General features: G+C 39.1%; 1 protein-coding gene and 1 non-coding gene across 2 annotated transcripts; both read left to right on the top strand.

The window, feature by feature from the left end:
• Positions 1-27,919, top strand: TNFRSF11B (TNF receptor superfamily member 11b). The gene is made up of 5 exons (XM_065903423.1): positions 1-171; positions 18,032-18,401; positions 22,154-22,348; positions 24,441-24,665; positions 26,704-27,919. Exons 1-5 carry the CDS (start codon positions 142-144, stop codon positions 27,090-27,092), a joined length of 1,209 nt encoding a protein of 402 aa, XP_065759495.1. The 5' UTR covers positions 1-141; the 3' UTR covers positions 27,093-27,919.
• Positions 7,342-7,471, top strand: LOC136145308 (small nucleolar RNA SNORA42/SNORA80 family). The gene has a single exon (XR_010658751.1). It is a non-coding gene; the product is annotated as a small nucleolar RNA SNORA42/SNORA80 family (small nucleolar RNA).
• Positions 27,920-27,948: the final 29 nt, after the last annotated feature.

Raw genomic sequence — 27,948 nt, 5'->3', positions numbered from 1 at the left:
TGAATGATCAAAGCCAAGCCGATACTTCCTGTTGCCGGGACACTATATATAAAGTGATGAGTGCCCGGGCAGCCGAGACGCACCGTAGCGCTCGCCCCGCAGCCGCCGCCTCCCAGCGCCTGAGGTTTCCCCGGGACCACAATGAACAAGTTGCTGTGCTGCGCGCTCGTGGTAAGCTCCTGGCCCTGGACGCCGACAGCGGTGCTCTGGACGCCGACAGCGGTGCTCTGGACGCCAGCGGAGGCTGCTCGCCTCCTGGTCTCCCGACCCGCCCGCGGGTTGGTGGGGACAGGGCTCAACTTGCTCCCTTTCCCAGGAGAGATCTGGGGTCAGGTTGGAACAGGAGACCTCTTTCAAGCTGATTGTGCGTCTCCTAGGGTGTCCCTTTGCACTGGAAAGTTCCTGCTGGGTTTATGAAGAGTTCTGGACCATTTTTACTGGAATGATTTTTTATCCGTTTTACTTATTGGCTTTCTTCATCTCAGATGGCTCCATACCATCTTTGCTTAACTTGGGCATCCTTATTATTATTATTAGCGGTAATAATAGTATCAAAGTTATTTGGGAGATTATTCTTAATACTAAGAATAATAATTTTTAAAACTGCTTTAATTAGAATAAAATTTGGATGCAGTATGACATCATTAGGCTTATTTGCCACTTAAGCAAATATTATAGGAAATTTTGAATAATTGGCACCAGAGAAAAGATCATACATACACACATATTTCTTATTGTGCAATTTGACATTTTAATAACATTTTCAATGTAATGTGGAAAATACTGGTGAGATAATGTTAATTAGGTTATGAAATAGATTTAAATAATTGAGGTTCTGCACTCAGTGGGGCTAAAAGTTGTTTTAATTTTGGAAAAAGAAAGGAAATTTGGAAAAGAAAGGAATGCCTGTAGTTTTTAGCTTATTTTACTTAAATTTACATTTTGACCAATCAAGTTAATAAAATTTCTATGTAGATTATTCTATGACCAATGACTTATTTCCTTCATGTCACTAAAATGTAGACTGCATTGAGATATGAATCAGATATTCATGAAAAGACAGGAAAATCCATATTTAAGTCACATATGTGTTTTGAAAGTTGTTGCAGTAACTTCTTGAATGTGAATGTCCAACCCACTAAGAGTGAATGGAAGGCTAGGAAGTCCTCCAATTAGATCCTGGGATACACACACATAAATAAGTAAATAAACAGCAAAGTCACTAAAGGAAATGTAGATTAATGAGAGGTCACACTTAAGTAAGCTAATCTTATGTATATGTACTATGTATACATATATGTGTATATATATATATATATTTGTGCATATATGGGTATATGTTATAAATATAACTTCACTAATATGGAGAACTTTTTAAAAAGTGAACCCTTATTTTAAAAGGACACATACAAAGAGCTGCACAAATCATAAGAACCTAATTAAGTTTCCCAAAGTGAATACTTGTAAGCCAGCACCCAGCTCAGACACCACCACATTGCCAGCACCCCAGAAGCTTCCTGGGCTTCCTCCCTATCACCACAACAGTCATGGCCAGAGGAATCAACATTCTGACTTATAATGCCATCCATGAGTAAATGAACTTTATGTACTTTTCTGTGTCTGGCTGCTATCACTTAAGGTTCTACTGTGAGATCATCTCCAGTAAGGGATGTACAAAAGCCCATCCATTTTCAGTGCTGTATAATATTCCATTGCATGGCTACACCACAAGTGACTTAAACATTCTAGGTTTTGGCTAGTATAAATAATTCTGCTATTAATATGGGGACACTTTTATTCTTCCTAGCCTTTTGTATGCTTCAAAGATTTTATTAATAATAAACATATTATCAGTAACTTTTAAATTTCAGAATTTCCATTAAATAATATGTATACCTAATAATGGGCTTCCATGATGGCTCAGATGGTAAAGAATCTGTTTGCAATGCAGGAGACCTGGTTTTGATCCCTGGGTCAGGAAGATTCCCTGGAGAAGGGAATGGCTACCTACTTACTCCAGTATTCCAAGTGTTCCAAAATAATAAATAGACAAATGTTTTGATATCTGGTCTGTATAAGGATGTAGATATGTATGTAGATAGTACTAACTGCAGATGTTACAGCATTACCAAAAGAGAAACCTTTTATAGTGTCTCGAACCTAGTAAATACTTTAAGTAGGAATGCGTTCCCTTTCCCGTCTGTAGCTTCTGAGATTAATTTTATTTTATAAATAATTGAAAAAAGATACTTTGTAGTTACACATGAAGAGTCCAGATGCCCTTTCATAAACACCAAGAGGTAGTGCTAAGAATTGGAAGCATTACAGCTATTTAGTCCTTTGTACCCTGCAGGCCACTGGATACTAGACATAGAATGGAAAACATGGCCACCATTTCTGTCCTCATGGACCACACAGCAAAATGGAGAAAGCAGATGTTGAAATGTCTAATGAGAATAACAAAAGGGGAAGTATGAGGTGACTTGGGAATATAAAAGATCCTGCCTTCCAAGACCTTATAAAGGCAGCTGTTGTGCAGTGGTTACGAGTTTGGTTATTTGGGATCGAAATTCAAAATTCAAATACCAGTATTTTACTTGATAAAAGATGGTGGGCAATTTATATCTCTCTTGTGTTTTAGTTTTCTATAAAATAGAAATAATAATATGCACACATGCAAGATGGCCACACATAATATGGAGTTCCTATTCCACATTAACATGAGCCTCTAGTCGACATTCTAGACCCAAGTGAATATGTAAACGAAGTGCTGATGATGCTCAGAGATGGGGGAGAGATGGCCACCAACTGTTACCTTGCAGGAACAATAGGATGTTTATTATTCTCATTATACATTCCAAATGTTTCATATTTGGAGATAAAATCAAGGCATCCTGAATTTAAGAAGTGGAAGAAGATAAAACTGTGAGGCAAGCTAGAATTCTAGATGCTTTTTGTGACAGCAGAGGAGATGCTGGCAGGCAAGCACTGAGATGGTGTGGTCATTAGGACTAATGCCATAGTCATGGGCTTTCTGAAATGCTCACTCATGTAGTTAGAGGCCTGCTCTGCAAGGTGAGGTGGTTACATCACCAAGTCATTTCTTTCATGGTTGCTCAAGGAGCCTCCTGATGCTTTGGGAACATCCTAGTCTAGTCTTAGATTTTCACTGGTGGCTGAAACGTCCCATCAAGGAGCTCTAGAACTAGCCACTGGCCTTCTCAAAGCTAAGGTCTAAATTAACGTTAAGACACTAGGACTGGGGGTGGGGGATGGGGTGAAGCATTTGGAGGTAGTAAATTTTTCTTTTTTCAGGACAACTGCCTGATACATTGGTCTTCCTTATGTTTATTTTGGTTTCCTTCCCCTCCCCCAGTGGTTGAGTGTATCTGTCTAGCTTTTTGGTTTGTTTAAGAGAATGCTAACTCTAAAGTTTCTAGGAGAATCTGATATACACTCCGCAGCAGTCCTGTACTTCTGTCTCCAACAACCTCTCTGGCCTCTATCACCCTTGAACCCTCAGCACAATTCCTAATTTCAATCTGGCCTTTCATTTTACTTCTTAGGTTAAAACCACAGTTGTCAGATTCCGCTGGTCAGGAAAAAGGCATTCTGGGAGAGATGTTTTATTTACACAATGTAGAAGGAGAGGTACTGCAGAGCCTCTCAAAGGGGCACTAAACACGCTCAAATATTCTTGTCCTCCTATCCACTCACTTGCCATCTGGGTCTTGCTCTAAGCAACCCTCAGCCCCCCTGTCTGCATGCTCCCTTTCCATGAAGGCTTTCTGTGAGAAGCATTACCTTCAGTATCTCGTTGACCAGAAGTACTTCATTCAACCTGAGTCATTTCTTTGCAGCCCAGGAAAAAAAGGATGGTGAAGTATATTGCAGAGAAAGAGTACTTTTATTAAAAAAAAAAAGTTACGTTTACATTATTCAAAGTCTTGCCTAATGATGCCTGGCTGCCCCTGATGTTGTTACTATGGAGCAGAAATGCCAACATTATCGGTGTATCTGTGTATCTTACCTTGTGGAATAGTAGTTCTCCATCAGATCAGACTTCTTCCATGTGCTTATTAAATAAATCTTTTGTAACAACTCTCTGGCTCTCCTGAAATGAAATTGAGAGTGCTTATATTTTTACCTACCTACAGAATTTTTTCAAATTAATATACTGGCATAACTATACTATGAAGGAGAAATAAAAAGAAAGTAATTTATAATGAAATAAGCTTCACTAGAAGATTTAATGAAGTAATGCTACATTAGCATCTTTAGGCAGAACTGTCACAAACAGATTATGAGAAACAGACGAGAGCACATGGGGTTCAAAACCATGATTGGTGCTGGCTTTGGGCTGTGATTTTTTGAAATGGTGAACAAATCTCGTTAAAGTTTTAAACAAAATACAACCCTCTTTCAGGCTTCCCAGATAGCAATAGTGGTAAAGAACCCACCTGCCAATGCAGGATACTAAGAGACGCAGGTTCGATCCCTGGGTTGGGAAGATCCCCTGGAGGAGGGCATGGCAACCCACTCTAGTATTCTTACCTGGAGAATCCCCATGGATAGAGGAGCCTGGCAAAGTACAGTCCATAGGGTGGCAAAGAGTCGTACAGGACTGAAGCGACTTAGCATGCATGCATGCACAACCCTCTATCAGATTTTATGTTGTTAAATTCCTTGAAAATGCAATATGCATAAAAATCTTACAACACATACACATAGGTCTACATATGTGTGTATGTGTATATATATATACACACACACACACACGCGTGTGTGTGTGTGTGTGTGTGTGTGTGTGTGTGTGTGCTCAGTCACTCAGTTGTTTGTGACCCCATGGACTTTAGCCCACCAGGCTCCTCTGTCCCTGGAATTTTCCAGGCAAGAGTACTGGAGTGGGTTGCCATTCCATACTTTAGAGGATCTTCTCAATCCAAGGATCAAATCCACCCCTCTTGCTTCTCCTGCATTGACAGGTGGACTCTTTACCACTGTGCCACCTGGGAATCCCATATGTGTGCATATATATACACACACGTGTATATATATCTATGTATTTATAGACATATATATGTATATCTATGTATATACACATATGTGTATATATACATGTGTTTGTGTATATATATACATGGAGTTTGAATCCAGGCTCATATAATGATAAATATTTTTTTTTTAGCTTAGATCACTTATACCATCATCAGTAGGACATTTGAAAGTGTGTGTGGGATTTCCCTGGTGGTTGGTGGTGAAGACTCTGTGCTTCCAACACAAGGGTTGAAAATTCAGTCCCTGATCGGGGAACTAAGATTCCATATGCCACACGGCACGGCCGAGAAGAAGAAAGTGTGTGGAACGTGGGATTATTCTTGGTCACTGGGGCATCTAGCAACACACGGAAACTCTGACAAGGGAAAATCCCCCACAAATTTCCAGAACTTCTAGGGGACGACACGACCCCTGTGGTAAACCAAATATGAACTCTTTGCAAACAGAGATTTTTTTTCCAATTCAGATTTATAGCCTCCAGGTCTCCACAGTGCTTGACACTGAATGTGTGTTTGCTGAGTCAAAGGAGCTATGATGAGATTTGCTGGGGCGTTTGTATAATGTAGCAGCAGTTTCCATGGATATTCCAACAGAATGTAGCTTACTGTCAGAGATTTCACATTCTCATGCCAGCTTTGATCTCCTTCAAAATATAAATATAACGCCCTACCCACCTGACCAGTATTTTTCCTACTTATTTTTGTCCATTTCTACTGTGAAGGTACAATACCTTCATGGAGGTCCATTCTTAAGAGAGCAACAACAATGAACCAGACTTATATACCGACCCTTGCAGGTCCTACCTAACCTTAGCTGAATCCCCTTTCTGATCTTCCCATCAGTGTTCATTTTTTGGTTTGATAAATGTGATACACTTGTAAAATATCCCAATGGAGATGTCAAATAGGCATTTGGATTCAAAAAGTTCAGAGAAGCTTGGACTGGAGGTCAGAAAATCTAGGTCATCAGCAGAGAATGGGTTTTGAAAGCCATAGGAAAGGGAGATTTCACAGGGCAAGGGAGGAGGGCAGGTCACAGCCCCAGAGTGCATTTCTGATACTGATAGGTTAAAAAAAAAATGCACATATGAACAGTACTAGCAGCCATGTTTAGAAAAGAAAACAAAAATCAAAATAAAACTTCGCAACCCACAAGAGCAGGAACTAGTCAATCGGAAATCCTAGCAACATCTGTAAACTATCCATGCAAGAAGAAGGAGTGAGGTATAGCCAACTTGAAATACACATGGTATTTTTATGTGACATGTAATTAGTTTTAGGAACTCACTACCACAGAATATTTATTTTGGGGTAACTAGCATAGAAAGTCTAAAAAAAGAATTCTTTTAGACAGTTGTAAGGGATAAGAATAGTGTTACAACACATTAGGTAAGAAGCTGTGTGCTACTCACTCCCTCTCACATTTACCTGGCCTTGCTAAATGAATGTTCCAAAGGCCAGAACAGTCTACAGACACACTAAAATGGTTTCTTTTGACTACAAGGTGACATAACTTCCCAGGTGCTTGGGTAGTTTTTTTCAACCCCAGTTTCTCAGAAGCACCTGAATCAGCCAGACCATAAATGGATAGAGGATACAGGAGGAAATGCAATGTCATTTCTGGAGCCCTTCTAAAAATGTAATGTGCTTCAAAAAGTTCTGATTTATTGCTTTCCTATTGAGATTTTTTTTTTAATTCACCTCTTTTTATCATAGTTTTAATACAGTGAAAAACATTAATTTCCTCGAAGCATCCTCTATAAAATTAAAAAGAGTAGCATTAAGATTCTTCACCTCCATTTAGTCTGTACCTTGGAAGCATTTTCTGTAACAGTCTCTTAAATAATCAACTATAAAATATGAAAATCAGTGTCAAGATGAATGTAGATTTAAAAGACAGTAATTCATCTAAGCTTTGTGACTGTCTTTGGTAAATTCAGTTTTCTTCTCTGGTCTTTGATCCCTAAACCTCTATTGCCATGTAATATTACTTTCTTGTTCAAAAATGTATTTTATTCTTAGAAAATATGGATATCAAGGCTCTATTCTTAAATTCCCTTTGGCATCCATACCACCACCATCACCACCAACAAAAGTAATTTAGGAAGTCATCTGTGAGGTGTAATGATAGTAAGACCTTCACAACAGCAGTCAAGAAGCAAGAGATCTTATTCCTCAGTGTTGCCTTAGACTCTGAGGTCCAGTTTGTGACTTCATTTCTCTGGGTCTTACTTTGCTCACCTTTAAAATAGGTGTGTTTTACCAGATGATATCTGGAAGGGCTGCTATAGTTTTACACTTTTGGCTCATCCCCCTGGGCCTCTTACAGTGTCCCATGCCAGACCAAACCTGGCCCCAAACCATTGCCCGGCCTCTGTCAGCAGGCTGCAGGCACTGAACCAGGTTGCACAGTGGAAAAAAAAGTAGAAAAAAAAAATTTACGCTTTTGTCATTAAAAATAAATGAAAATATTTTATTATATATTGATACTATTTAATATGCCAGACATACAAAAATCAAATGGACTTAATTATCGATGGAAAAAAAGCATACTAAAGAAAATTTTTTAAAATCTACTTTGTTGCAATTGTCAAAGTTCCTTGTGCCCAACTGGTTTCATTGATAAGAAATTCTGTTTAAGTGAAGGAGATCAAAAGAGGAAGCAGCTTTTTGAAATGTCACCTGCTTTTAAGCAGTAAGACTTCTGTGTTTTAGGATCAGATTATTCTTTTAAGCTAAAAACTATTTTTTTTCTTAAATTCGGAAACAAGACCTTTTTGTCTTTAGCTAGCATAGAAGCCATTAATGTGCATATTTTCATATCCTACTTAGAAGCCATATTCCCTCAGGACTTACTAAAGTGATGTAATTATGGTCACTAGCAATCTCTTTAGCCTCTTTGAGCAGAGTTTTCTTTGAATTTGTATTCACAAGGAAGCATTTCACCTTCAAGTGAAATAAGCGTGTTAATGGGTGGGTTGGCATGACCATTAATACTGTGCTGGAATACTACATTGGCCTTCCCTGGTGGCTAAATGGTAAAGAATCTGCCTGGAATTGGGGAGACCTGGGTTCGATTGCTGGGTCAGGAAGATCCCCTGGGAGAATGAATACTACCTGGGCTGAGAGACAGAATCCTCTGTTCTCTGTCTTTTAATATCCAGTAAAAGGGGGAAAAATCAACTAGATTGTGCTAAAATAATGGGTCAACTAGAAAGTATGAGTGATGTTTACTGAACGATGATGTAGCTATTCCTGCTGTTTGTAAGCCTTCTCCATTGTTCTGCCTTCCAGAAACATGGTAAGATTGTACCTTCCAGCTTTCTCTGGTGAGGAAGGAGGTGGATGTGATCGTTCTGGCAGATTTGTGAGTTTAAATGATACAAGTCACTCCTACATTAGAGCACCTCATTGCCTGTATATGACTCCCAACATTTTTTTCTCTTTCTTTCTCAGCAAACCAACCTTGTTCCAGATATTAATTTTTGTAAGATCCTAGGTCCTGGACAGAGGATAATGCTAACAACCTTCATTTTCATAAAAACCCTCTGATGCAGAGAATGGAATCTGTTGTACAGGCAAGGAAACCAAGGTTCAGAGAAGTGAAGTAATTTTCCCTAAGGTGACCTAGCTGAGGATTTTTTTTTTTTTTGTCTGTCTAATAGGAGCTGAAATCTAGCAGAGGAGTCCAGTGAAAAATACCCATAAAGCAGAGGAAAGCCTCTGAGTTCCTTCAACCAGAGTTCTTTTCTTTGCTGGAGATACAAACGTCCTGGGATGGGACTCAGAGTCATATCCTTGGGCAAAGTGATCCCAGTGGATTTTTTTAATGCTTTTTTTCACCTCCTCCTTCAGTTAGAGGAGGCCACTGTGTTTGTTTGTTTTTTTTTTCCCTGATGAAATTAAGTATCCCAGCTTCCTTACTGGACTTGAGTTCTAAGTCCAGACCCTGTAGGATAGAGAACATGAGGCAAACACTTTATAGTTTAGCTCCTTATTAGAAAGAGCAATCCTAGGGAAGCAGGGGTTAGCAAAAGAAAAGTAAGCAAAAAAGGAAGACAAACAAATCCAAGGGGGTGCATGACTGAGAAGCTGCTGTTTTGTATAAAGTGCAACTGACTGCTCAGTCTCATAGGACCATCTTCTGGAGAAGTTGTGTGAACTACTGCATTTCAGGACAGAAGAGAGAGGAATTTATTCACCAAGATAAATGATAGATAGATAGATATAGGATGAGGTGGCATGGATGGCTGTATGGACAGATGGACAAAATATAAATTCTTACAGAGTTTTACATTGTTTCATAGGTGATCACTTATATGCCTATCTCCTTCCTAAAACTGCAGGTCCCTAGCGAGAAGAGTTCAGACAGGATTAGATTTGAATCCTATCTTGAATGTATACTAGCTCTGTGACTTTTGAGCAATCACTCAACTTCTCTGAGGCTCGGTTTCTTCATCTACAAAATAGGGATAATACTATCACCTCAGAGGTGATTGAAGGGGTGGATGAGAAGTTAAGTATAGAGCTTACTATGTAATGATGTTATAATATACTATGCTAAGAGTATTCACCATATCATCCAGTACTTACAATAGGATGTTTCACATTGTTGTAGGCACATGATAAACATCTACGTGTTTAAGTCACATCCTGTTTTATTCTATTTCCATTTCTAGTTTCTATTTCATTTCCTAACCACCATGGCTGTTCTTTACTAAATTTCTCTCTCCAGATGCCCTTAACCATATATTGATTGGGCTTCAATCTAAATCATCACCAACCAGATTAATTCATAAGATGATGTGAACAAGGTATTATCTTCAAGGAAAGGTAGAAATAAAATGGGACTTAATAACTGATGTTCAAAAATATCAACATACTAAAATGTATTGCCAATTCTGAGTCCAAAGTGCCAGGGGCTTTGTAGCTGGAAAACTCTGAACTAGGGATGACACCCTTGTGCTTGTCAGGTGGGCTTGAATGGATATAATTATAAGGAAAATTGTGGCCAGCTCTGTTGTTAAGTTGAAATTTTCAAAATGGATGATATATCCCAAATCTGGTGATTATGGCCCAGCAGGTAAAGAATCCGCCCGCAATGCAGGAGACACAGGAGACATGAATTCAATCTCTGGGTCAGGAAGATCCTGTGGAGAATTAAATGGCAACCCACTCCAGTATTCTTGCCTGAAAAATCCCATGGACAGAAGAGCCTGATGGGCTATAGTCCCATCAGGAGATTGCAAAGAGTTGGACACAATTGAGTGAACGACTAAACAAATAAGCAAAGAGAAGAAATATTAAGATCTGAGATTCAAAATGCGGGAGATGTCCACACATCTGCCTTGGGAAGTTTGACGTGTTTACTTGTATCACAAGTTCTTAGAGATTTTTCTCATTTATTTGTTAATCTAGCAAATGTTAATTATCTGTAAAACTCTGAAGCAGCAAAAGCATCAGAAGCAAATCTGTTCTGACAATTCTGGTAGATTTCAGACATAAACAAGGTACTGCTAATTAATTCTAAAAGCCTCCAAACAAACAACTAAAGGAAAGTTCTTGAAGAGAACAACAACAACGAAACACATTTAAAGTTAAGTTTTACCTAGAGACAGTGCTTCAGCCCCAAGGGAAGCAAACAGTGTAAAATCTGGCCCTGCGATTCATCTAATAAATCATAATTGTTCCTGTTTCCTTTCTCCTGTTTATGTAGCAAAAGCTGTTGGCAGCACATCAGTTCCTAATAGATGAATAGATTTAATGCATTTGCTCTGCATCCTTACCTAGAGACCTCATCTTGGCTGTTGTGGAGATGATTAAGCAGTGGCAGACCCTCAGGTAGAGAACTGGCAGCAGCAGATAAACCTCTCAAATGAGCCACCTGCTTTTCCCACATTTACCTTCAAAATAGAAGCTAAATACAAATGGAATGATCCACGCAAAATGCCAAGCAAAATGAAAGACGCTTAAAAAAAAACCTTCCTTTAGGCAAATTTTGTCATCACTATCATTTTACGGATGAGAAAGTTACAGATTTTGTGCTTGTCCTTGAAAATGTATCCTTTACCTGGAAGTTCTGTATCTGTGTCTATAGAATCACCAGTAATCCTAATTATACATAGTAAGTATTCAATATCTGTTGAATTGAATAAAATTAAAATATATATTGAATACTTGCTGCATATAAGACGCCATGAAAAAAGCAGTGAAAGTGTCAGTCTATCATGTCCAACTTTTTGTGACCCCATGGACTGTAGCCTGCCAGTCTCCTCTGTCCATGGGATTCTCCAGACAAGAATACTGGAGTTGGTAGCCATTCCCTTCTCTAGGGTACTTTCTGATCCAGGGATTGAATCCAGGTCTACTGCATTACAGACTGATTCTTTAGCCTCTGAGTCACCAGGGAAGCCCATAAGACACTATGCATGCTGCTTGCTGAGTCGCTTCAGTCGTGTCTGACTCTGCAACTGTAACCCGCCAGGCTCCTCTGCCCATGGGGTTCTCTAGGCAAGAATAATGGAGTGGTTGCCTTGCCCTCCTCCAGGGAATCTTCCCAACCCAGGGGCTGAACCCACATCTCTTACAACTCCTGCATTGGCAGGCAGGTTCTTTACCACTAGCGCCACCTGGGAAGCCTTAAGACACCATGCTAAACATTTAAGGTGTATGGAAGCAAATCCTTTTCTATCTGGGCCCTTTAAGCAAATCTGTGTAACTGCCTTTCGATCAAGTCAATGATACAATTTGGGAAGATACTGGAATTGATTTTAAAAACGAGTCAGAGATGCTTTTTCTGGAGATGATTTAAGAATAGGATAAATAACTGTGGCACATTTTAAGTTTGTGACTTGCTACTGAACAAGAGACTTCAAAATGTCTCCAAAAATGAATCTGATTCAAAATGTTCTCTATTTCCCACCTCCTGTGTAATTAGCATATGTAGTCATGACTCATTCTTGTCTGGAATCTTATTCTTTACCAAGTTTATTTGTGTCCCTTTACTCAATTGAAAACAATTGTATAGGAATAGATGAAATAAGAATTATCTCTTTTTAGAGCTAAGATAATGGCCAAGGGTTATTAAGCTGGTGGTTGAACTGAGTTTGGAACCCTAATATGCAGGTTCCCAGCAAAGAGATCTGGTTAGTTGATATCAATCTAATGGATCTAAAAGCTGTACATTTTTCATATCTTATTATTAATCATCCATTTAGCATTCTTTTTGAAACTTTCTGTAATATCCCTACTGTTTTTTTCCTTCTCTTTATCATCTTATCTTACAAATGTTTGTAAAGTCCCAAAGGTTATATTTTAATATTTTTTTTGGTTTATGTATAAAATCCTTGGGTAATGCCATCCTACTTCTGTGTTTCTGGAACCATTTATGTGCTCATCACCTTGTGCTAAGTCACTTCAGTCGTGTCCAACTCTTTGCAACCCTGTAGACTGTAGCCCACCAGGCTCCTCTGTCCATGGGATTCTCTAGGCAAGAATACTGGAGAGGGTTGCCATGCCCTCCTCCAGGGGATCTTCCTGACCCAGGGATCGAACTTGCATCTCTTTAAATCTGTGTCTTTAGCTGCATTTCAATCCTGAATACTGGATACATATATTTAAGTGTCTACTCAACATCATCACTTGAGTTTCATTGTTGGAAGACCCAGAACCAAATTCACTGTCTTCCTCCATAACTGCTTCTTTCTCCTGCTGTCAGTAATTAACAGCAACACCACATACCTAATAGTCATAATTCATGGGCATGTCCTCCTTTACTCTTTCTAGAACCTCCCTCCACGGGCAATCAGCTAACATATAATATCTATCTTTTCTCTCCTCCTTACTGCTACCTAATTTCAGCTTCTCATTTCTGACCTGTTTCTCTATTGAGTCTTTTCTTGATCCTTTTTGTCCTCTGTTTTCCCTCTCATTGTTTTGCAGTAATTTGTGACTTTTTATACCAACAGAGGCTTTTGGATGAATTCTCCTGGAAAATAGGAACATTAACTTACTCAGCTCTGTTGCTTAGCAATATTTCCTGAGCATAGTAATTGTTTCAATAAGTGTTTGCTGAATGAATGAATAAATGAATAAGGTTTGGAGGAAATAGGGAAGATTCCATTATACCATGTGTATGCTTAATTGCTCAGTCGTGTCCGACTCTGTGATCCCATGGACTGCAGCCCTCCAGGCTTTTCTGTTCATGGGATTCTCCAGGCAAGAATACTGGAGTGGGTTGCCATGCCTTCCTCCAGGGGATCTTCCCAACCCAAGGATCAAACCCAGATCTCCTGCATCGCAGGTGAATTCTTTACTGTCTGAGCCTCCAGGGGAGCCCCACTATACCATAAGACTATAGAAAGTTAAATAAGCTAACCTTCATAGCAAAAGAGTTTTTTTTTTAATAAGCTTTGTAGTTTGTACTACAAGAGATCTTTAGGAAACTCACTGTGGCATACATCCTGAATGTTTCTTTTCTTGGCTAAGATGAACTGTAACATATCATGGTTTCCAAACTGACCAGAAGTTTAGCCAACCCTGGTAGTCCTCAAATAGTTCTCTGTGGCAAAGATCATGACGAGGGATCACAAAAGGAACTCCCAAACCAAGCAGTTATTTCAAGCTTTGTGTGGGCTCCTTTTAATGAATTTTCCATAAACGGAAACCCACTGGGTCACTCGTGGTTCTACATACCAGAGAGCAAGCACAGTAGCAGGGGACTGACTGCATTGCACCATGCAAAAGTAAACTTGATGGAGGAATTATATTCCTGTATCCTTTAAGGAGAAGCAAATATCGGTAGTCAGCTATACTGAAATCACATGTCATCTAAGAAATTTCCATCTCAGTTACCTTGGACAGGTGGTACTCTTAGCACAAAAAAAGAAACATCATCCGTTCATCTGGACTTCAGGGATGTATTGGGTGATCTCACTTCTGTGATCTCCTAACACTATGCTCTTGAGTCTGAATGAAAAACTAGCATTTTAGGGCTATGCAATGTTAAAGGATTTGGTCAAAATATACTGTTCTATGGCACATGCTCTGGGTTTTAATTCTGCTGCCACTAATTACTGTGACCTGGGATAGTTCCTCATTTACTTTTGTTCTTTTGTAGCTGGTAGACAGATACAGAATGGGAAGAGGAAGAAAGAAAAAATGGAGAGAAAATTCCATTTTAATGTTTATCATTATCACATGTAAAATAGATAGCCAGTGGAAATGTGCTGTATGACACAGGGAGCTCAACCCAGTGCTCTGTGACAACCTAGAGGGATGGGATGGGGAGGGAAGAGGGTGGGGGTTCAGGAGGGAGGGGTCCTATGTACACCTGTGGCTGACTCATGTTGATGTACAGCAGAAAACAACACAATATTGTAAATCAATTATCCTCCAATAAAAAAAAGTTAAGCATGAAAAAGCAGCTTCTGTTATAGGAAACTATAATATAGGACACTCTTATATAGGACACTTCAGGCTTCTGCAGAGACAACTATGCATGAGTCCTGGCTTTTGCAGATATTCATCAATGTTTATGTACTTCACACAAAAATTACTTTTGTACTCTTCTTAGACTTGAAATGTTATCAGCTGGCAAAGGACACAGAGCCAGTGTTGATGGTCTGTCCTCCTTTGGCATATTTTTCATTTCTTTTCTAGAAAATGCAGAAGAAAGTGAGAGAGGGGATTGAGATGAAGAGGTTTATTAATTTTGCCCATTCACTGTCCAGTAACTGGTTCCAGAAATTCCATGCGGGGATTGAGGCTAACCAGAGATGGAGAGCTAAGCATCCAATTTTGGCCACACAGAGTTCTGTCTTTTTACCAGAGTGGAAAATTTTCAAATAAATCACAGAGGCCTCATAGAATTTGCTGAAAACAAGTCAGCAGTTCCTTAAGGCTTTCCAATTTTTAAAAATGTATATGATAATTCCAGGCGGTAGCCTAGGGGAAATGATCTTCACTATTATAATTGCTCTCTAATCCTTAAGTCAACCTAATTTATTATTTGTTTCTCTATGGATTCCTTTCACCCCAGCTTTCCTGTATTTTGAAGAAATGGCAACTAATTTCTTAAGCATGGTTTTAGAAAACCAACAGTGTCATGTCCAATTGCCTAGAAAAATACAAATTGCATCAGTATTCTCGGTCAGATCTTGTATTTGTGTGGCTGCTTCTAGTGAGGAACACATGCACCATCTGTGGGGTTTTCTCATTTCATCCTCATCACTTCTTGGTAAGAGAAAAGAGTCAGCTAATGAGTAAATGAGCTGCGTTGTCATGGGAAAGGCAGGATGATGGGAAATCAGGCAGGGTTAAGTCTCAGGACTGCCAGCCTTACCAGGATGGGGCTCACTCAGCCACAGTAAGCAAGACGAATGCGTCCCTCTGGATCTCTGAGCTGGCCCTCTTGAAAAAACAGAACCCTCAAAAGTGGCTTTTCAGGAAATAGAAAGCAAACATCAAGACAGAGAAAAAAATAAAAACATTTCTCATTGCTTTCATGTGTCTTTGCAAGTTGCATCAGGAATACTTCATTCCCTAGCATTGAAGATGTTAGAAATATTTGAGCCAAACCCACACAAAGGGCCTTGAAAAATATAGTACAATCTTATTAGAATGACCAAGTAGCAACAAAGTTAGTTCATTTTGCTTCATTACGATCAAAAGATTGATCGTTATCTGTAATTATTTATTTCTTCACTTCTCTGTCTCCTCGCTAGACTGTGAGTAGTCTGAAAAGCATCCTTGTATTGTAGGTCACCATATGCTAAGACCTTCTACAATGCCTGGTACACAGTGGGTGGTCAAGAGACATATGTTGAATGAATAGATTTCTGAAAGATACAGACCAAACCAGAGCTTTCATTCATTACTGGTCAATTTCTTTCTCCTATTGTTGACCCACTTTACCTGAGCCAATAAAAAGCCCTAGGGGAATTCAAGAACATCCTTTTCCCCAAAACCCTTGGGTCATGAGAGTGTCTTGAAAATATCGAGGCAGCCCCAATTTTCTACTGTAGTCTACCTTTGTTGGTTAGGGGTCCTTTACATTATAGCACTCTGAAAACTGCTCTCAGTTAAAAGGTCTGTGACCCTATGTAAGATATTTTACTCTTCAATTCTGGTTTATCAACTCATATTATGTCCAAATAGCCTTGACGCTAGTCATGTCCCAATAAGAAATGAGGGCATATGTGTATGCATGCTCAGTCATGTCCCACTCTTTACAACCCCATGGACTGTAGCCCAGCAGGCTCCTCTGTCCATAGAATTTCCCAGGCAAGAATACTGGAGTGGGTTGCCATTTCCTTCTCCAGGGGATCTTCCCAACCCAAGGATCAAACCCACATCTCTTGCATCTCCTGTAATGGCAGGTGGATTCTATTGCTTATTAAAATGCCCAGATGCTTATGAAGAAGGCCTTTCTTTCCCTCTGTCATTTCTCATTCAAAAAGGACTGCTGTGTGTCTAGCTTGGCACACTTTCCCCCAGGTCAAAGGGTTTCTGTGAGATTTCCTGAGTTCTGCAAAGAAGAGAGTTTAGAAAAACTTATTGTGTTTGGCCTGTCACTTCCCAAAAGCCTGAAAATAGTCGCTGTTGATACCTGTGCCAAAAACAAACAATAAAAGCCAAACAAACCACCGCTACACAGAAACAACACTTTTTCTTTTAATTAGAGTGAAGAGCTACTTCAGTGTTCCCCTGAAGACCTTTTGAGATCTAGAATACAAGATAGAATACTCATTTGGAGCCACCTTCAAAAGCAGGATTCTGGCCCACAAAACTGTCTCTCTACTATGCCCACACCTCTTCAGCCATTATGGATAGAACCTTCTGAGACCCTGACTGCTCCCTCAAGTTTTCCCCAATTAACCTCAAGAGAGGTGATCATTTCATTTTCTAGACATCAGTCACCTATGAGATTCAAGACTGCACTGATGTTCTGAAGGAAATATCAGTCTTAAAGTTTTAATACTTTTCCAGCAGATTACCAGCTGCACAGAGACAAAGACTGCATCTTCTCACCAGCATATTTCTGGTAAGCATGCAGTACATATCTGCTGCATGAGTGAATGAATGACCAGAATGAGTATAATCACCAACTTTTTACATATATGTGAAATCATTACATCTTAGAACAGGAATACTAAAAGAAAAATATCTGGTCTTAAATATACTACTGTGACCACCACCCCATATAAAGATTGTAATCTCTCCACCTTCCCCTCCATATTTCCAATCTTTTACTTGCTCACTTTTTTACAACATTCATCTTCTAACACATAATTTATGTATAATTTGTTATTAAAATAAAGTCCATAAGACAGAGTTTGTTGACTATTTTATTCACTGCTGTATCCCAAATACCCAGAACAGAGCCTGGTACATAACTATCAACAAGTGAACAAATGAAATAGTACTTATTGTGTATGGGTTCCACAGATGGGAATCATTGCAGGACATTTTAAAACCCTCAGTCCCAACTTCATATCTGTAGAATCAGAATTTTTAGGAATATAAATCCCAGGAATCTACATTTTTATCAAGGAGTCAAGGGATCCTGGTATAGCTATCTGAGAATCTAGTTCACCCAACTCACTAGTTCACCCAACTCACTAATCTAATGATTATCCTAAAACCCAGGGAGATAAAATATTACTCAAGACACACAGGCTATTTAGTGGTGCATCTAAGTGTAATACTTTCTACTCTGATGAGTTTTCCACCCCAGCTATCTATGAACTATGTTTTCCTAATATACTTTGCTGGCTGCATCATGGCCTTGGAGATTAAGCTACTTAGCAGCAAGAGTTATGGCTTCTGAACTTGTTTTCTGTGGTCCTAGCTCCCTACGCAGGAAGAGCACGAGGTTCCAGGTAGTAAAGGACTCTGCGGTCAATGATACTTTTGCACAGAAGAATCACCCCATTTCCATGCTAACATACCACGATTTCCCTTTCTGCTTCTAGTTCCTAGACATCTCCATTAAATGGACCACCCAGGAAACCTTTCCTCCAAAGTACCTTCATTATGACGCCGAGAGCTCTCGCCAGCTGATGTGTGACAAATGTCCGCCCGGCACCTTCCTGAAGCAGCCTTGCACGGGAAGACGGAAGACCGTGTGCGCCCCCTGTCCCGACCACTACTACACGGACACGTGGCACACCAGTGACGAGTGTCTGTACTGCAACCCCGTGTGCAAGGAGCTGCAGTACGTCAAGCAGGAGTGCAACCGCACCCACAACCGCGTGTGTGAGTGTGAGGAGGGGCGCTACCTGGAGCTGGAGTTCTGCTTGAAGCACAGGAGCTGTCCCCCTGGGTTTGGAGTGCTACACCCGGGTATGTACCAGCCAAGTGCATTAACATCACACAGAGGCAGGCAGTGGGGGAAGTTTAAGGGAACAAGCTGGTCCTGATGACACTACAGGATAGCAAATTACAAAGGTAATGGAATCTGCTAGGTATGTACTATGTGTCTGGATGGCTGCCAAAGAACCATTCCTCAGAGGAGCACTTTGCCACGACGGGCCAATTTAGTGACAAATCTCAAATGCAGCAAATCCCTCTCTAATGAGATGCATGATAGATTGCTCTTTCTTAAAGGGACACACTCTTAGTTGCGCCATTCATAGCTGATCTATGTCTGTGTTTCACTTTGGCATGGACAGCCTCAGAGTGCAGTGCTTTTTGGACAAACATCAGAAATGTTAATTGATACCAAGAGAGTAATTATGCTGATATTAACGAGGCTCTGGCGTGCAAACAGTGAGTAGTTATAATTAATTATATAAAAAATGAGAATGGCTAGGGGAACTGCAGCTCATTATTAAAAATGAAGCTAGTTCTTCCTTTGGCAGGGGAGTTGAGTGTCTGGGAGGATAACAGCCATAGCAGCATCTCTTCTGTGAAGCTTATTCTTTATCTTAGACAAAACAGACTGGCAAGCCAAGAGTAAGTACTTGTCTACAAACAAAGTACTTTCTCTTTTTGCATTTTGAAGAGCAGAGATTAGGCCAGTTTGCATTGAATTTTTTAAAGCTGCAACCCACCTCTTTTTTTTTTTTCCTACATTCATGAAGTTTCAGTATAGTCGGCATGTTCTCCTGGCCTGGAAAAATTAAGAGTATTCACTCACTCTTCTGGAGGAAGTAGTAATGGGTATAGATTCCAGTTACTCAGTTTGAAGCAGTGTTTCTCAGGCTCAGCACTACTAACTTTGGGGGCTGAATAATTCTTTTCGTGGGCAGCAGTCCTGGGCATTGTAGCATGTTTAGCAGCATCCCTGGTCTTTAGCCACTAGATGCTAAAATAGTACTCTTTCCACTAAAGTGTCCCCTGGATGGCAAAATCACCTCTACTTGACAACTGTGGGTTTAGAGGATGTGAATTACTTATAACTGTTTTGACTTTGAGAAGTTGCAATACAGAGTATAAATTATTATCAACATTTTAGGTTTAATGGCATACAAATTAAATATATTCAAAAACTGAACTATTAAGTGTCCTAAGTTGTGAATTTTATAAAATCAGTCACAGAAGGTGCAGATTGCATGACAGCTCCTTAAAATGCCTCTAGTATAAGTCTTCGAGGGAGAAATTGGTGACACTTCCTAATTTTTACTGGATGACAATTTGGGACTCAAAAACTAACCCAAATTGTAGAGAGAGAAGCCCATCCAACAGAAACAGATGCATTTAATTCAATTCAGTAATTTATATATGTAGGAAAATTCATTAAGCAGGGCACTGCAGTTTGGAAACTAGAAAGTTTTGAAAAATAATGGAAATAGTAAGAATTTTACTCATATAAGCATGACAATCTGTTTGTAGAATGAAGTAAGCAGGCACAAAAGAAGTCTTAGCACAAAGGTACACAGAGGTTTATTTTTTTACTCACCTCTCTCTGCTTAAAAGCATACAAAGGAGTTCCTTATGGAAAATAAAAGGTTTCCAGACCAAAGAGAAGGCAAGATTCTGCAGTTTTATTCTAAAGAGTATTTAATATTCATTCTCTGTTGTTGTGAAGTCAGATTGCCTGCTCTTCAGATTTTACAGCTGACCCTTGAACAACATAACATGGATTTGAACCTCGCAGGTCCACTTCTATGCAAATTTTTTTCAATACTACAGTGCTACCTGATCCCATTTGTGTGAATCTGTGAATGCAGAACTCTGGCTATAGAAGGCTGACTATAAAGTTATAATGGGGTTTTCCAGTGCAAGGAGTTTGGGTCCTCTAACCTACCATTGTTCAAGGATCAACTGTAGTTAGTTCTGTTAGTTGTGTAATTGCTTATGCCTAGCATGGTGAATTCTCAACTGAATGGCAAAATTCCTCTTGCCATGCTGTTTCACATTTTGCCTGCCAGATTATACTTTGGGTGTTTCTCTTGACATTACTAAGGCAAAATCATTTACTTAGATGGATACATCCTTTTATAAGAAGTTCTATCAATCACGAGAGAGGGAAGTCCTTTGCAGAAAGGTCATTACATAAAGCCTCCACATATATTAAGAAACTTTCCTTCTATAATCCTTGGATTCCTCTTGGTAAGGAACTTTAAAGGCTAAATTACCTGGAAGAGTGTCCTGTGCCTATGACCTTCTCAGTGGGCAGAAGAACACCCAAGCCATCAACACGTATGTGAAGAATGACAGGATTCTTCTTTGTGAAGTTGACAAAGGGAGATTTGGATCCAGATGTCTATTTATTCCCAGAATATTCACAATAAAATAATACCATGCAGTCCATGCCCAAATACCTCTGCTTATGATACTGTAGAATTTGGTGTGGAGTTGGCTCCCCTTTAAGAAGAGGAGTATAATAAGAAAGTACTTAAAAAAGAGACCTCTTTGTAAGGTGGTTCCTAAGATGATGTCACTGCAACCCTGGAAACGGCATTTAACATGTTAAAATTTCATGCTTGGTCTCCCCTTTTCTTTTTTCTGCCACCCTTCTGTCATTTTTACTGGTCAATGCATCATCAAACCCTTTAGAAAAGAAAGAAGCCAGAGGTGAAAATAAAATCCATTGTGTTCTTTTTTCCTTTTTTGGTAAAGGATACAATGAGATGGGAAGTTAAAAGTTTTAATAAATGAAGTTTATTAACTTTCTCTAACTTTCATTTGCCTCTTTAGTATTTGGTATCTTGTGTCAGCTAGAACTGGCCTGTAAAAGCTACATTTGAACACTGGAGTCTAAATCTGTTCAACTAGCTTACACTAGATGGAGGTATTTTCATATGCAAATACACTATAATGTATGAGCTACTCAGGCATAGAGTCAAGGGTTTTAAAGATGTTTATTTTTAATAGCATCTTGGGTTGTTGACTGGTTCAAGTTTTCCTGCCAATGATTTCCCCAAATTTATCAAGTAACTTTCTACCATGAAAGAAAACGCCCTTTCAGTCACCCTTGCCTGAAATTTTAACGACTGTGCCCTTTTTAAACTCAACAGTTTAAGCAAATGGTATATCATCTTCCATTTATTATGTAACTGCAGGCTTACGCTTGAGTCCACGGTTAACTTTATTGCCACCTTCAAAAGTTTATTATAATGTTGTAAATTTTTACTTCTTGAGGTTAGCACACTTACGAATTGCTTCACAATTAGGGTTCAGGAAAGAAGGAACTTCCGTAGGAATCGATTGGGATTTAACGATGTGGCATACCACGGGTACTGATTTCAAAGAATGATATTACAGAGGTTACACAGCAGTTATCTTCATGATTTTCCAGGGATAATTGTGTGGAGAATATGGCTGACAACAAGATCTTCCTGACAACTTCAGCACAGGCAGGACTAACTGAACATCCTATCCTTCTTTTCTTTTCTCTCCCATTTTGTGCTTTGTAGGTAACAACAGAAAACATTTGTGTTTGTATTACAAGGAGGAAAGAATGCCTAAGGGGTTCACTGTAGAAGTTTTGTTCTGTCTAATGAAGTGAAAAATGAAAATGCCTGAAATTTCCTGCAACATAACAGTAGCAGTAAAAACCAAGTGAAACGTCTTACCCCAACTCTGTTAAGATGGTTTCTGCTGCGAGAGTACTAGAGAAGAATGTGCTAAACGGCTTGATATTTTTGTAGGAACCCCGGAGCGAAATACAGTTTGCAAAAGATGTCCAGATGGGTTCTTCTCGAATGAGACATCATCCAAAGCGCCCTGTAGAAAACACACGAATTGCAGTGCATTTGGGCTCCTTCTAACTCAGAAAGGAAATGCAACGCATGACAATATATGTTCTGGTAGCAGCGAATCATTGACTCACAAATGTGGAATAGGTAATTATGTTTCAAAATATCAATCTTCCTACCACCTCTGGGTTGAATACCAGACCCTTTGGTCCTTCTTAGTTAAACTTTTATTTCTCCTTTCTTGAATTTTAACCAAATTCTCTGTGCATCATTGCTAAAGCCACAACTCAAAAATCTTTCAGAAGGTCTCCATCTTATAATAGTGCTCCAAATCCTGACTTTCACACTTGAATCACATTACCCACAGAAAAGGGGTGGAGTAAGATTATGTTGAAGGTCACCTTATCAGAGTCCGAGGTACAGAATGTTTTTAAGCTATGCATTTTTATCACTTTTAAGACATCTGTATTATTAGGCAAAGTATAAATTGGCAACTAAGAAGCCAAGTTCTTGAGAGTACTTGGATTGGATTGTGTTAGTCGCTCAGTTGTATCCAATGCTTTGTGATGCCATGGACTGTCCCAGCCCTCCAGGCTCCTCTGTCCATGGGATTTTCCAGGCAAGAATCCTGGAGTGGGTTGCCATTTCCTCTCCAGGGGATCTTCCCGACCCAGGGATCAAACCCAGGTGTCCCGCATTGCAGGCGGAGTCTTTACCATCTGTGCCACAGTGATAAAAATAGATGACAAATCAGAATACAATACTGGCTTTGTTACCTGTGGTATTACTGCATCCATTGCACAGAAGTACTGAGTTCCTGTACATGTCTTAAACTCTATTCAGGAAGGGTCACTAGCTCCAAGTTCAAGGTATCTGAGTGCAGCCCATGTTGGTGATGATGCTAATCAGGTTGGTGTCCTCATCTTGTCACTCCTACCACCACACTAATCTCAGACCTCCTACCAAGGACTCATCACACCAAGGATGACTGATATTTTAGTATTTAATTAGCTTGACTCTCTTCAAACATCTTTTTGTGCAACACAGATGTATATAAAACATACATTTTTTCTCTCTTTTATAAAAATCTTACCTAAGTCATTCATCCTGTCTGCTTTCTTATTAAATGATGGAATGTGGAAAGGGATGGTAAAAGGACTTTAACATTCTTTAACATTCTCTTTAATCTCTAAAATTTATAATTTTATTTCTGTCACTCCTTGAACACTTACTATTTACCAGACACTTTTGCTATATGGGTTTTAATCTTTACAAAAACACTGTGAAGTTTGTTCAAGTTAATGTATGAACTTGAATGGCAGAGTCAGGATTCAAACCCAGACCTAATGAATCCAAAGACAGACTCTTAATCCCTAGGATAGACTGATGCTACCCAGACACTCAGCTTATTGGACCTTTTTTCTAAATGACAAGTTTTTGTGTTTGATTATTTTCCCACTTAATGTATGCTTATACTTCTGTACCCATCCTTGTTCCCAAAGGTACTATGTGTATGTGTGTGTGCAGAAAATAAAATGCTATTTCAGGTTACTTTTCAGGCTTTCTTAAAGACAATGATTTGACACTGGTCTTGAAGTAACTTTTAGGTACCAACTAAACCTTTAACAGAATGTTTAATAGTTACATTAAAATATGTTAATATTATATTAAGTAATAGAATTTTTGCTGTAATTTTTTATAGCAATACTATATTCTTATTAGACATTTAATAAACTCTTCCCCTCCAAAATATTCTAAAAGAATATTTCATGGGACGGAGCTGGATTGGCAATCTGCCTTTAAGACCAGAAAATAAAAGTTTGATTTTATTCAAATTTTTCATTTCAACATGCAATATTCTGGAAAACACAACTGTGTTGGTTTTTGTCCTTTTTTTCTCTGTCTCCCTCTCCCTTTCCTTCTTCTTCTTCCTCTTATTATTATTATTCATTAGACATCCAAGAATCCAATTATTGAGTGAAAGTGAAAGTGTGAGTCGCTTAGTCATGTCCGACTCTTTGTGATCCCACGGACTATAGACCACCAGGCTCTTCTGTCCCTGGGATTTTCCCAGGCAAGAATAATGGAGTGGATTGCCATTCCCTTCTCCAGGAGATCTTCCCTACTGAGGGACTGAACGCAGGTCTCCTGCATTGCAGGCAGATTCTTTACCATTCGGGTCACCAGGGAAGCCCAAATTATTGAGTAATAATTCCTAATCTTCCCACCTTCCTTTTAGACATGACCCTGTGTGAGGAGGCATTCTTCAGGTTTGCTGTTCCTACAAAGCTTACCCCGAACTGGCTCAGTGTCCTGGTAGACAATCTGCCTGGCACCAAAGTAAATGCAGAGAGCGTAGAGAGGATAAAACGGCGACACAACTCACGAGAACAGACTTTCCAGCTGCTGAAGTTATGGAAGCATCAAAACAAAGACCAAGATATGGTCAAGAAGATCATCCAAGGTATGGTAGCCTGAACTAAACAACTCAAACAGAAATCAGAACACCTGCTCATCATACAACAGAAATGAAACTATGTACCTGTTTAGTTGTATGGATGCTGTTTCCCTTTGGAAATTATTGTTGGACTGAAATAGTTTTCAAATGATAGAGGAGAAGCTGTTCTTAGATCAGTCATGCGAGGTTTTATTTTCACCTTCTCTGCTCTCCAATTTTTCAATGGTCTCTCTAGAAGGAGAGAAAGTACATTTCAAATATAGGAATAAACCTCAGGAAATCTGACTCTGGATCCCTTAGCAGGTGTGTGAGTATCCTGTCTGATTTATCTAGAAGTTCTTTAACCATTTTAGATCTTACCTTGCAATTCTACCAAGAAACTATGTGGTATTTATCTGGTAATTCTCTCCAGAAAGCCTTTAAGTGTCTTACAGGTATCCTCTCATTAATCCTCACAATACAGTCTATTTTAGAATTACCATTTTAATAGCACATGTCGTGAGAATTAATGAGATAAGGTCTTTAAAGTGTTTGAGTTTCTTGGAGAAAAGGGCTAGTTAAATCCAAGTATCCTCATGTTTTAGTTTTATAAAGAATCTCCTTTAGAAACTCTGTGTGTGTGTGTGCGTGTGTGTGTGTGTGTGTGTGTGTGTATGTATTATGATGGGAGTGAATACAGAGGGGGAAAGGAAGTAAGTTTCATCCAGAGTGTACTATAAGCTTTGGGATACACAGAAGAGAAAGTTCTAACTTGAATTAGCATTGGGAGGACATGCTGGAAAAAAATGGTGGGGGGGCTTTCATGATGCAGTGTTAATGAGAATCCATTCTGCTCTTCACATGTAGTTAAATGAGGAATCCTACACAACTCTAAAGCCTCAAACATTTGAAACTGTAGCAACAGATTTTAGGAGACTAACATCTTTGACAGTTGAATGCTTTCACTTGGGCAGAGTAAACTTGTCTTCTGTTTTTGGCAAACAAAATGTATTCTTTGAAAGTATAATTAGCCCTGAAGCAAAAAGAAAGGGAAGGAGAGAAACAGAGACAGAATTGGATGGGACTGAATTCCCTGTTTTATAAATGAAGACTTTTTAGCCCAGAAACATGAAGGGACTTGCCTTAGGTCTTACAGATACTAAATGACTCATGCCATCAACAGAAACATTACTTACTCCGTCTGTGTTTATATCCTAGCTCATTACCAAAATATTCTCTAGGCCATGTGTATCCTACTGTTGTTTTAGTCAGGTCAGTTCAGTCGCTCAGTCATGTCCGACTGTTTGCAACCCCATGAACCGCAGCATGCCAGGCCTCCCTGTCCATCACCAACTCCCGGAGTCTACCCAAACGCCATGTCCATTGTGTCGGTGATTCCATCCAACCGTCTCATCCTCTGTCACCCCCTTCTCCTCCTGCCCTCAATCTTTGCCAGCATCAGGGTCTTTTCAAATGAGCCAGCCCTTCACATCAGGTGGCCAAAGTATTGGAGTTTCAGCTTCAACATCAGTCCCTCCAGTGAACACCCAGGACTGATCTCCTTTAGGATGGACTGGTTGGATCTCCTTGGCCTCATATTATTGGATTTTCAGATCTCCTATGTGTTGATAATCCTCTGGTGCTATTTATTAAAGACTATTTGAAGCAACTAATTTTTCAAATAGCACATATATTGGTATCAATTAATGAAAGTTTATATTGCAAAATACTAACTATATTTTTTCTAAAATGTTATGCTTTTCATTTCTCCAGATTTTCTTAGAAAACTGAAGTATAGTTTCCCACTGTTATTTTCCAAATGTGGGCTTTTCACAAAGCTGTGTTGAATGCTGAGAATACAGAAAGCATACTATCCTATTATAACACAAAATAATATTGAACTCAGTTCTCAGAAATAGCTAGCATGACTTGAGCCTCAAAGGAAAGGAGGAGATTAGCCTTAAAATTATTAAATGCTGGGTAACTCCCTTTTGCCTCAGGGTAGTTTTACACTGACTTTAGATAGACTATGTGAATGAATGTCTCGTGTTTTTGCTTCATTCAGATATCAACCTCTGTGAAAACACCGTGCGGAGGCACATTGGACACATGAACCTCACCTTTGAGCAGCTTTTAAAGTTGATGGAAAGCTTGCCGGGGAAGAAAGTGACGACAGAAGACATTGAGAAAACAGTGAAGACGTGCAAGTCAAGTGAGCAACTCCTGAAGCTGCTCAGCCTGTGGAGGATAAAAAATGGCGACCAGGACACGCGCAAGGGCCTGCTGCACGCCCTGAAGCACTTGAAGACGTACCACTTCCCCAAGACTGTCACGCAGAGTCTGAAGAAGACCATCCGGTTCCTTCACAGCTTCACCATGTACAGGTTATATCGGAAGCTATTTTTAGGAATGATAGGAAACCAGGTCCATTCATTAAAGATAAGCTGCTTATAACCAGAGATGGTCATGGAGCTGTTTCCTCACCATGGACCAGATCTAATGAATGAGTAGACTGTTTCTCAGGCGCTTGAGGAGGGAACAATGATTTCTTTCTCATCACCAAGGACTAGATTTGACCCCAGGGCCCAAAAAGAAACTATGGTGTGGAGAAAGAACTCGTATCTCCCCCCAAAGTATAATAAGCCCCAAATAGTTTATCCAGCTGACACATCTGGTCCAGTATCTACTGACTCTATTTTCTCTTGTTACTGCTTGCAGTAATTCAACTGGAAATAAGAAATGAGACTCCATTGTGTCTTACTAAATATCAGAATGTCTAATTTAAATAGCTTTGAGATTTCAGGCTTTTATTTAAAAGCCATTTTTTTTTCTGTAAAAGTTACTAATATATCTGTAACACTATTATAGTATTTGCTATTTATATTCATTCAGATATAAGGTTTGTACATATTACCATCCTGAAGGGAAGCTGTGTAAGACTTAATTTTAGAAAGAAAAATATATATATTCTGTTTATTATTATGATACATGAAAGAGATAAAAATATATATTTTTAACAGAAAGTTTGTAGCATTTCCTAATAGATACTGCCATTCTTCCTGTGTAGAGTATTTTTGTAATATACTTTTACCTGTATAAGCTGTAATACCATTTTATAGAAAATGCATTATGTAGTCAATTGTTTAATGTTGGAAAGTGTATGAAATATAAATTATCTGAATATTAGATGCTCTGAGAAATTGAATGTACCTTATTTAAAAGATTTTATGTTTTTGCTACATAAACAGCATCATTAATTAAAGTTTTCAAATTATTTTTCATCGCTTCTCCTCTTGCTTTTATTTGAATG

The sequence above is a fragment of the Muntiacus reevesi genome, chromosome 12 (assembly GCF_963930625.1).
Source record: "Muntiacus reevesi chromosome 12, mMunRee1.1, whole genome shotgun sequence".
Taxonomy (NCBI): domain Eukaryota; kingdom Metazoa; phylum Chordata; class Mammalia; order Artiodactyla; family Cervidae; genus Muntiacus; species Muntiacus reevesi.
Note: the sequence above shows the minus strand (reverse complement) of the source record. Positions and strands in the feature narration are given on the sequence as shown.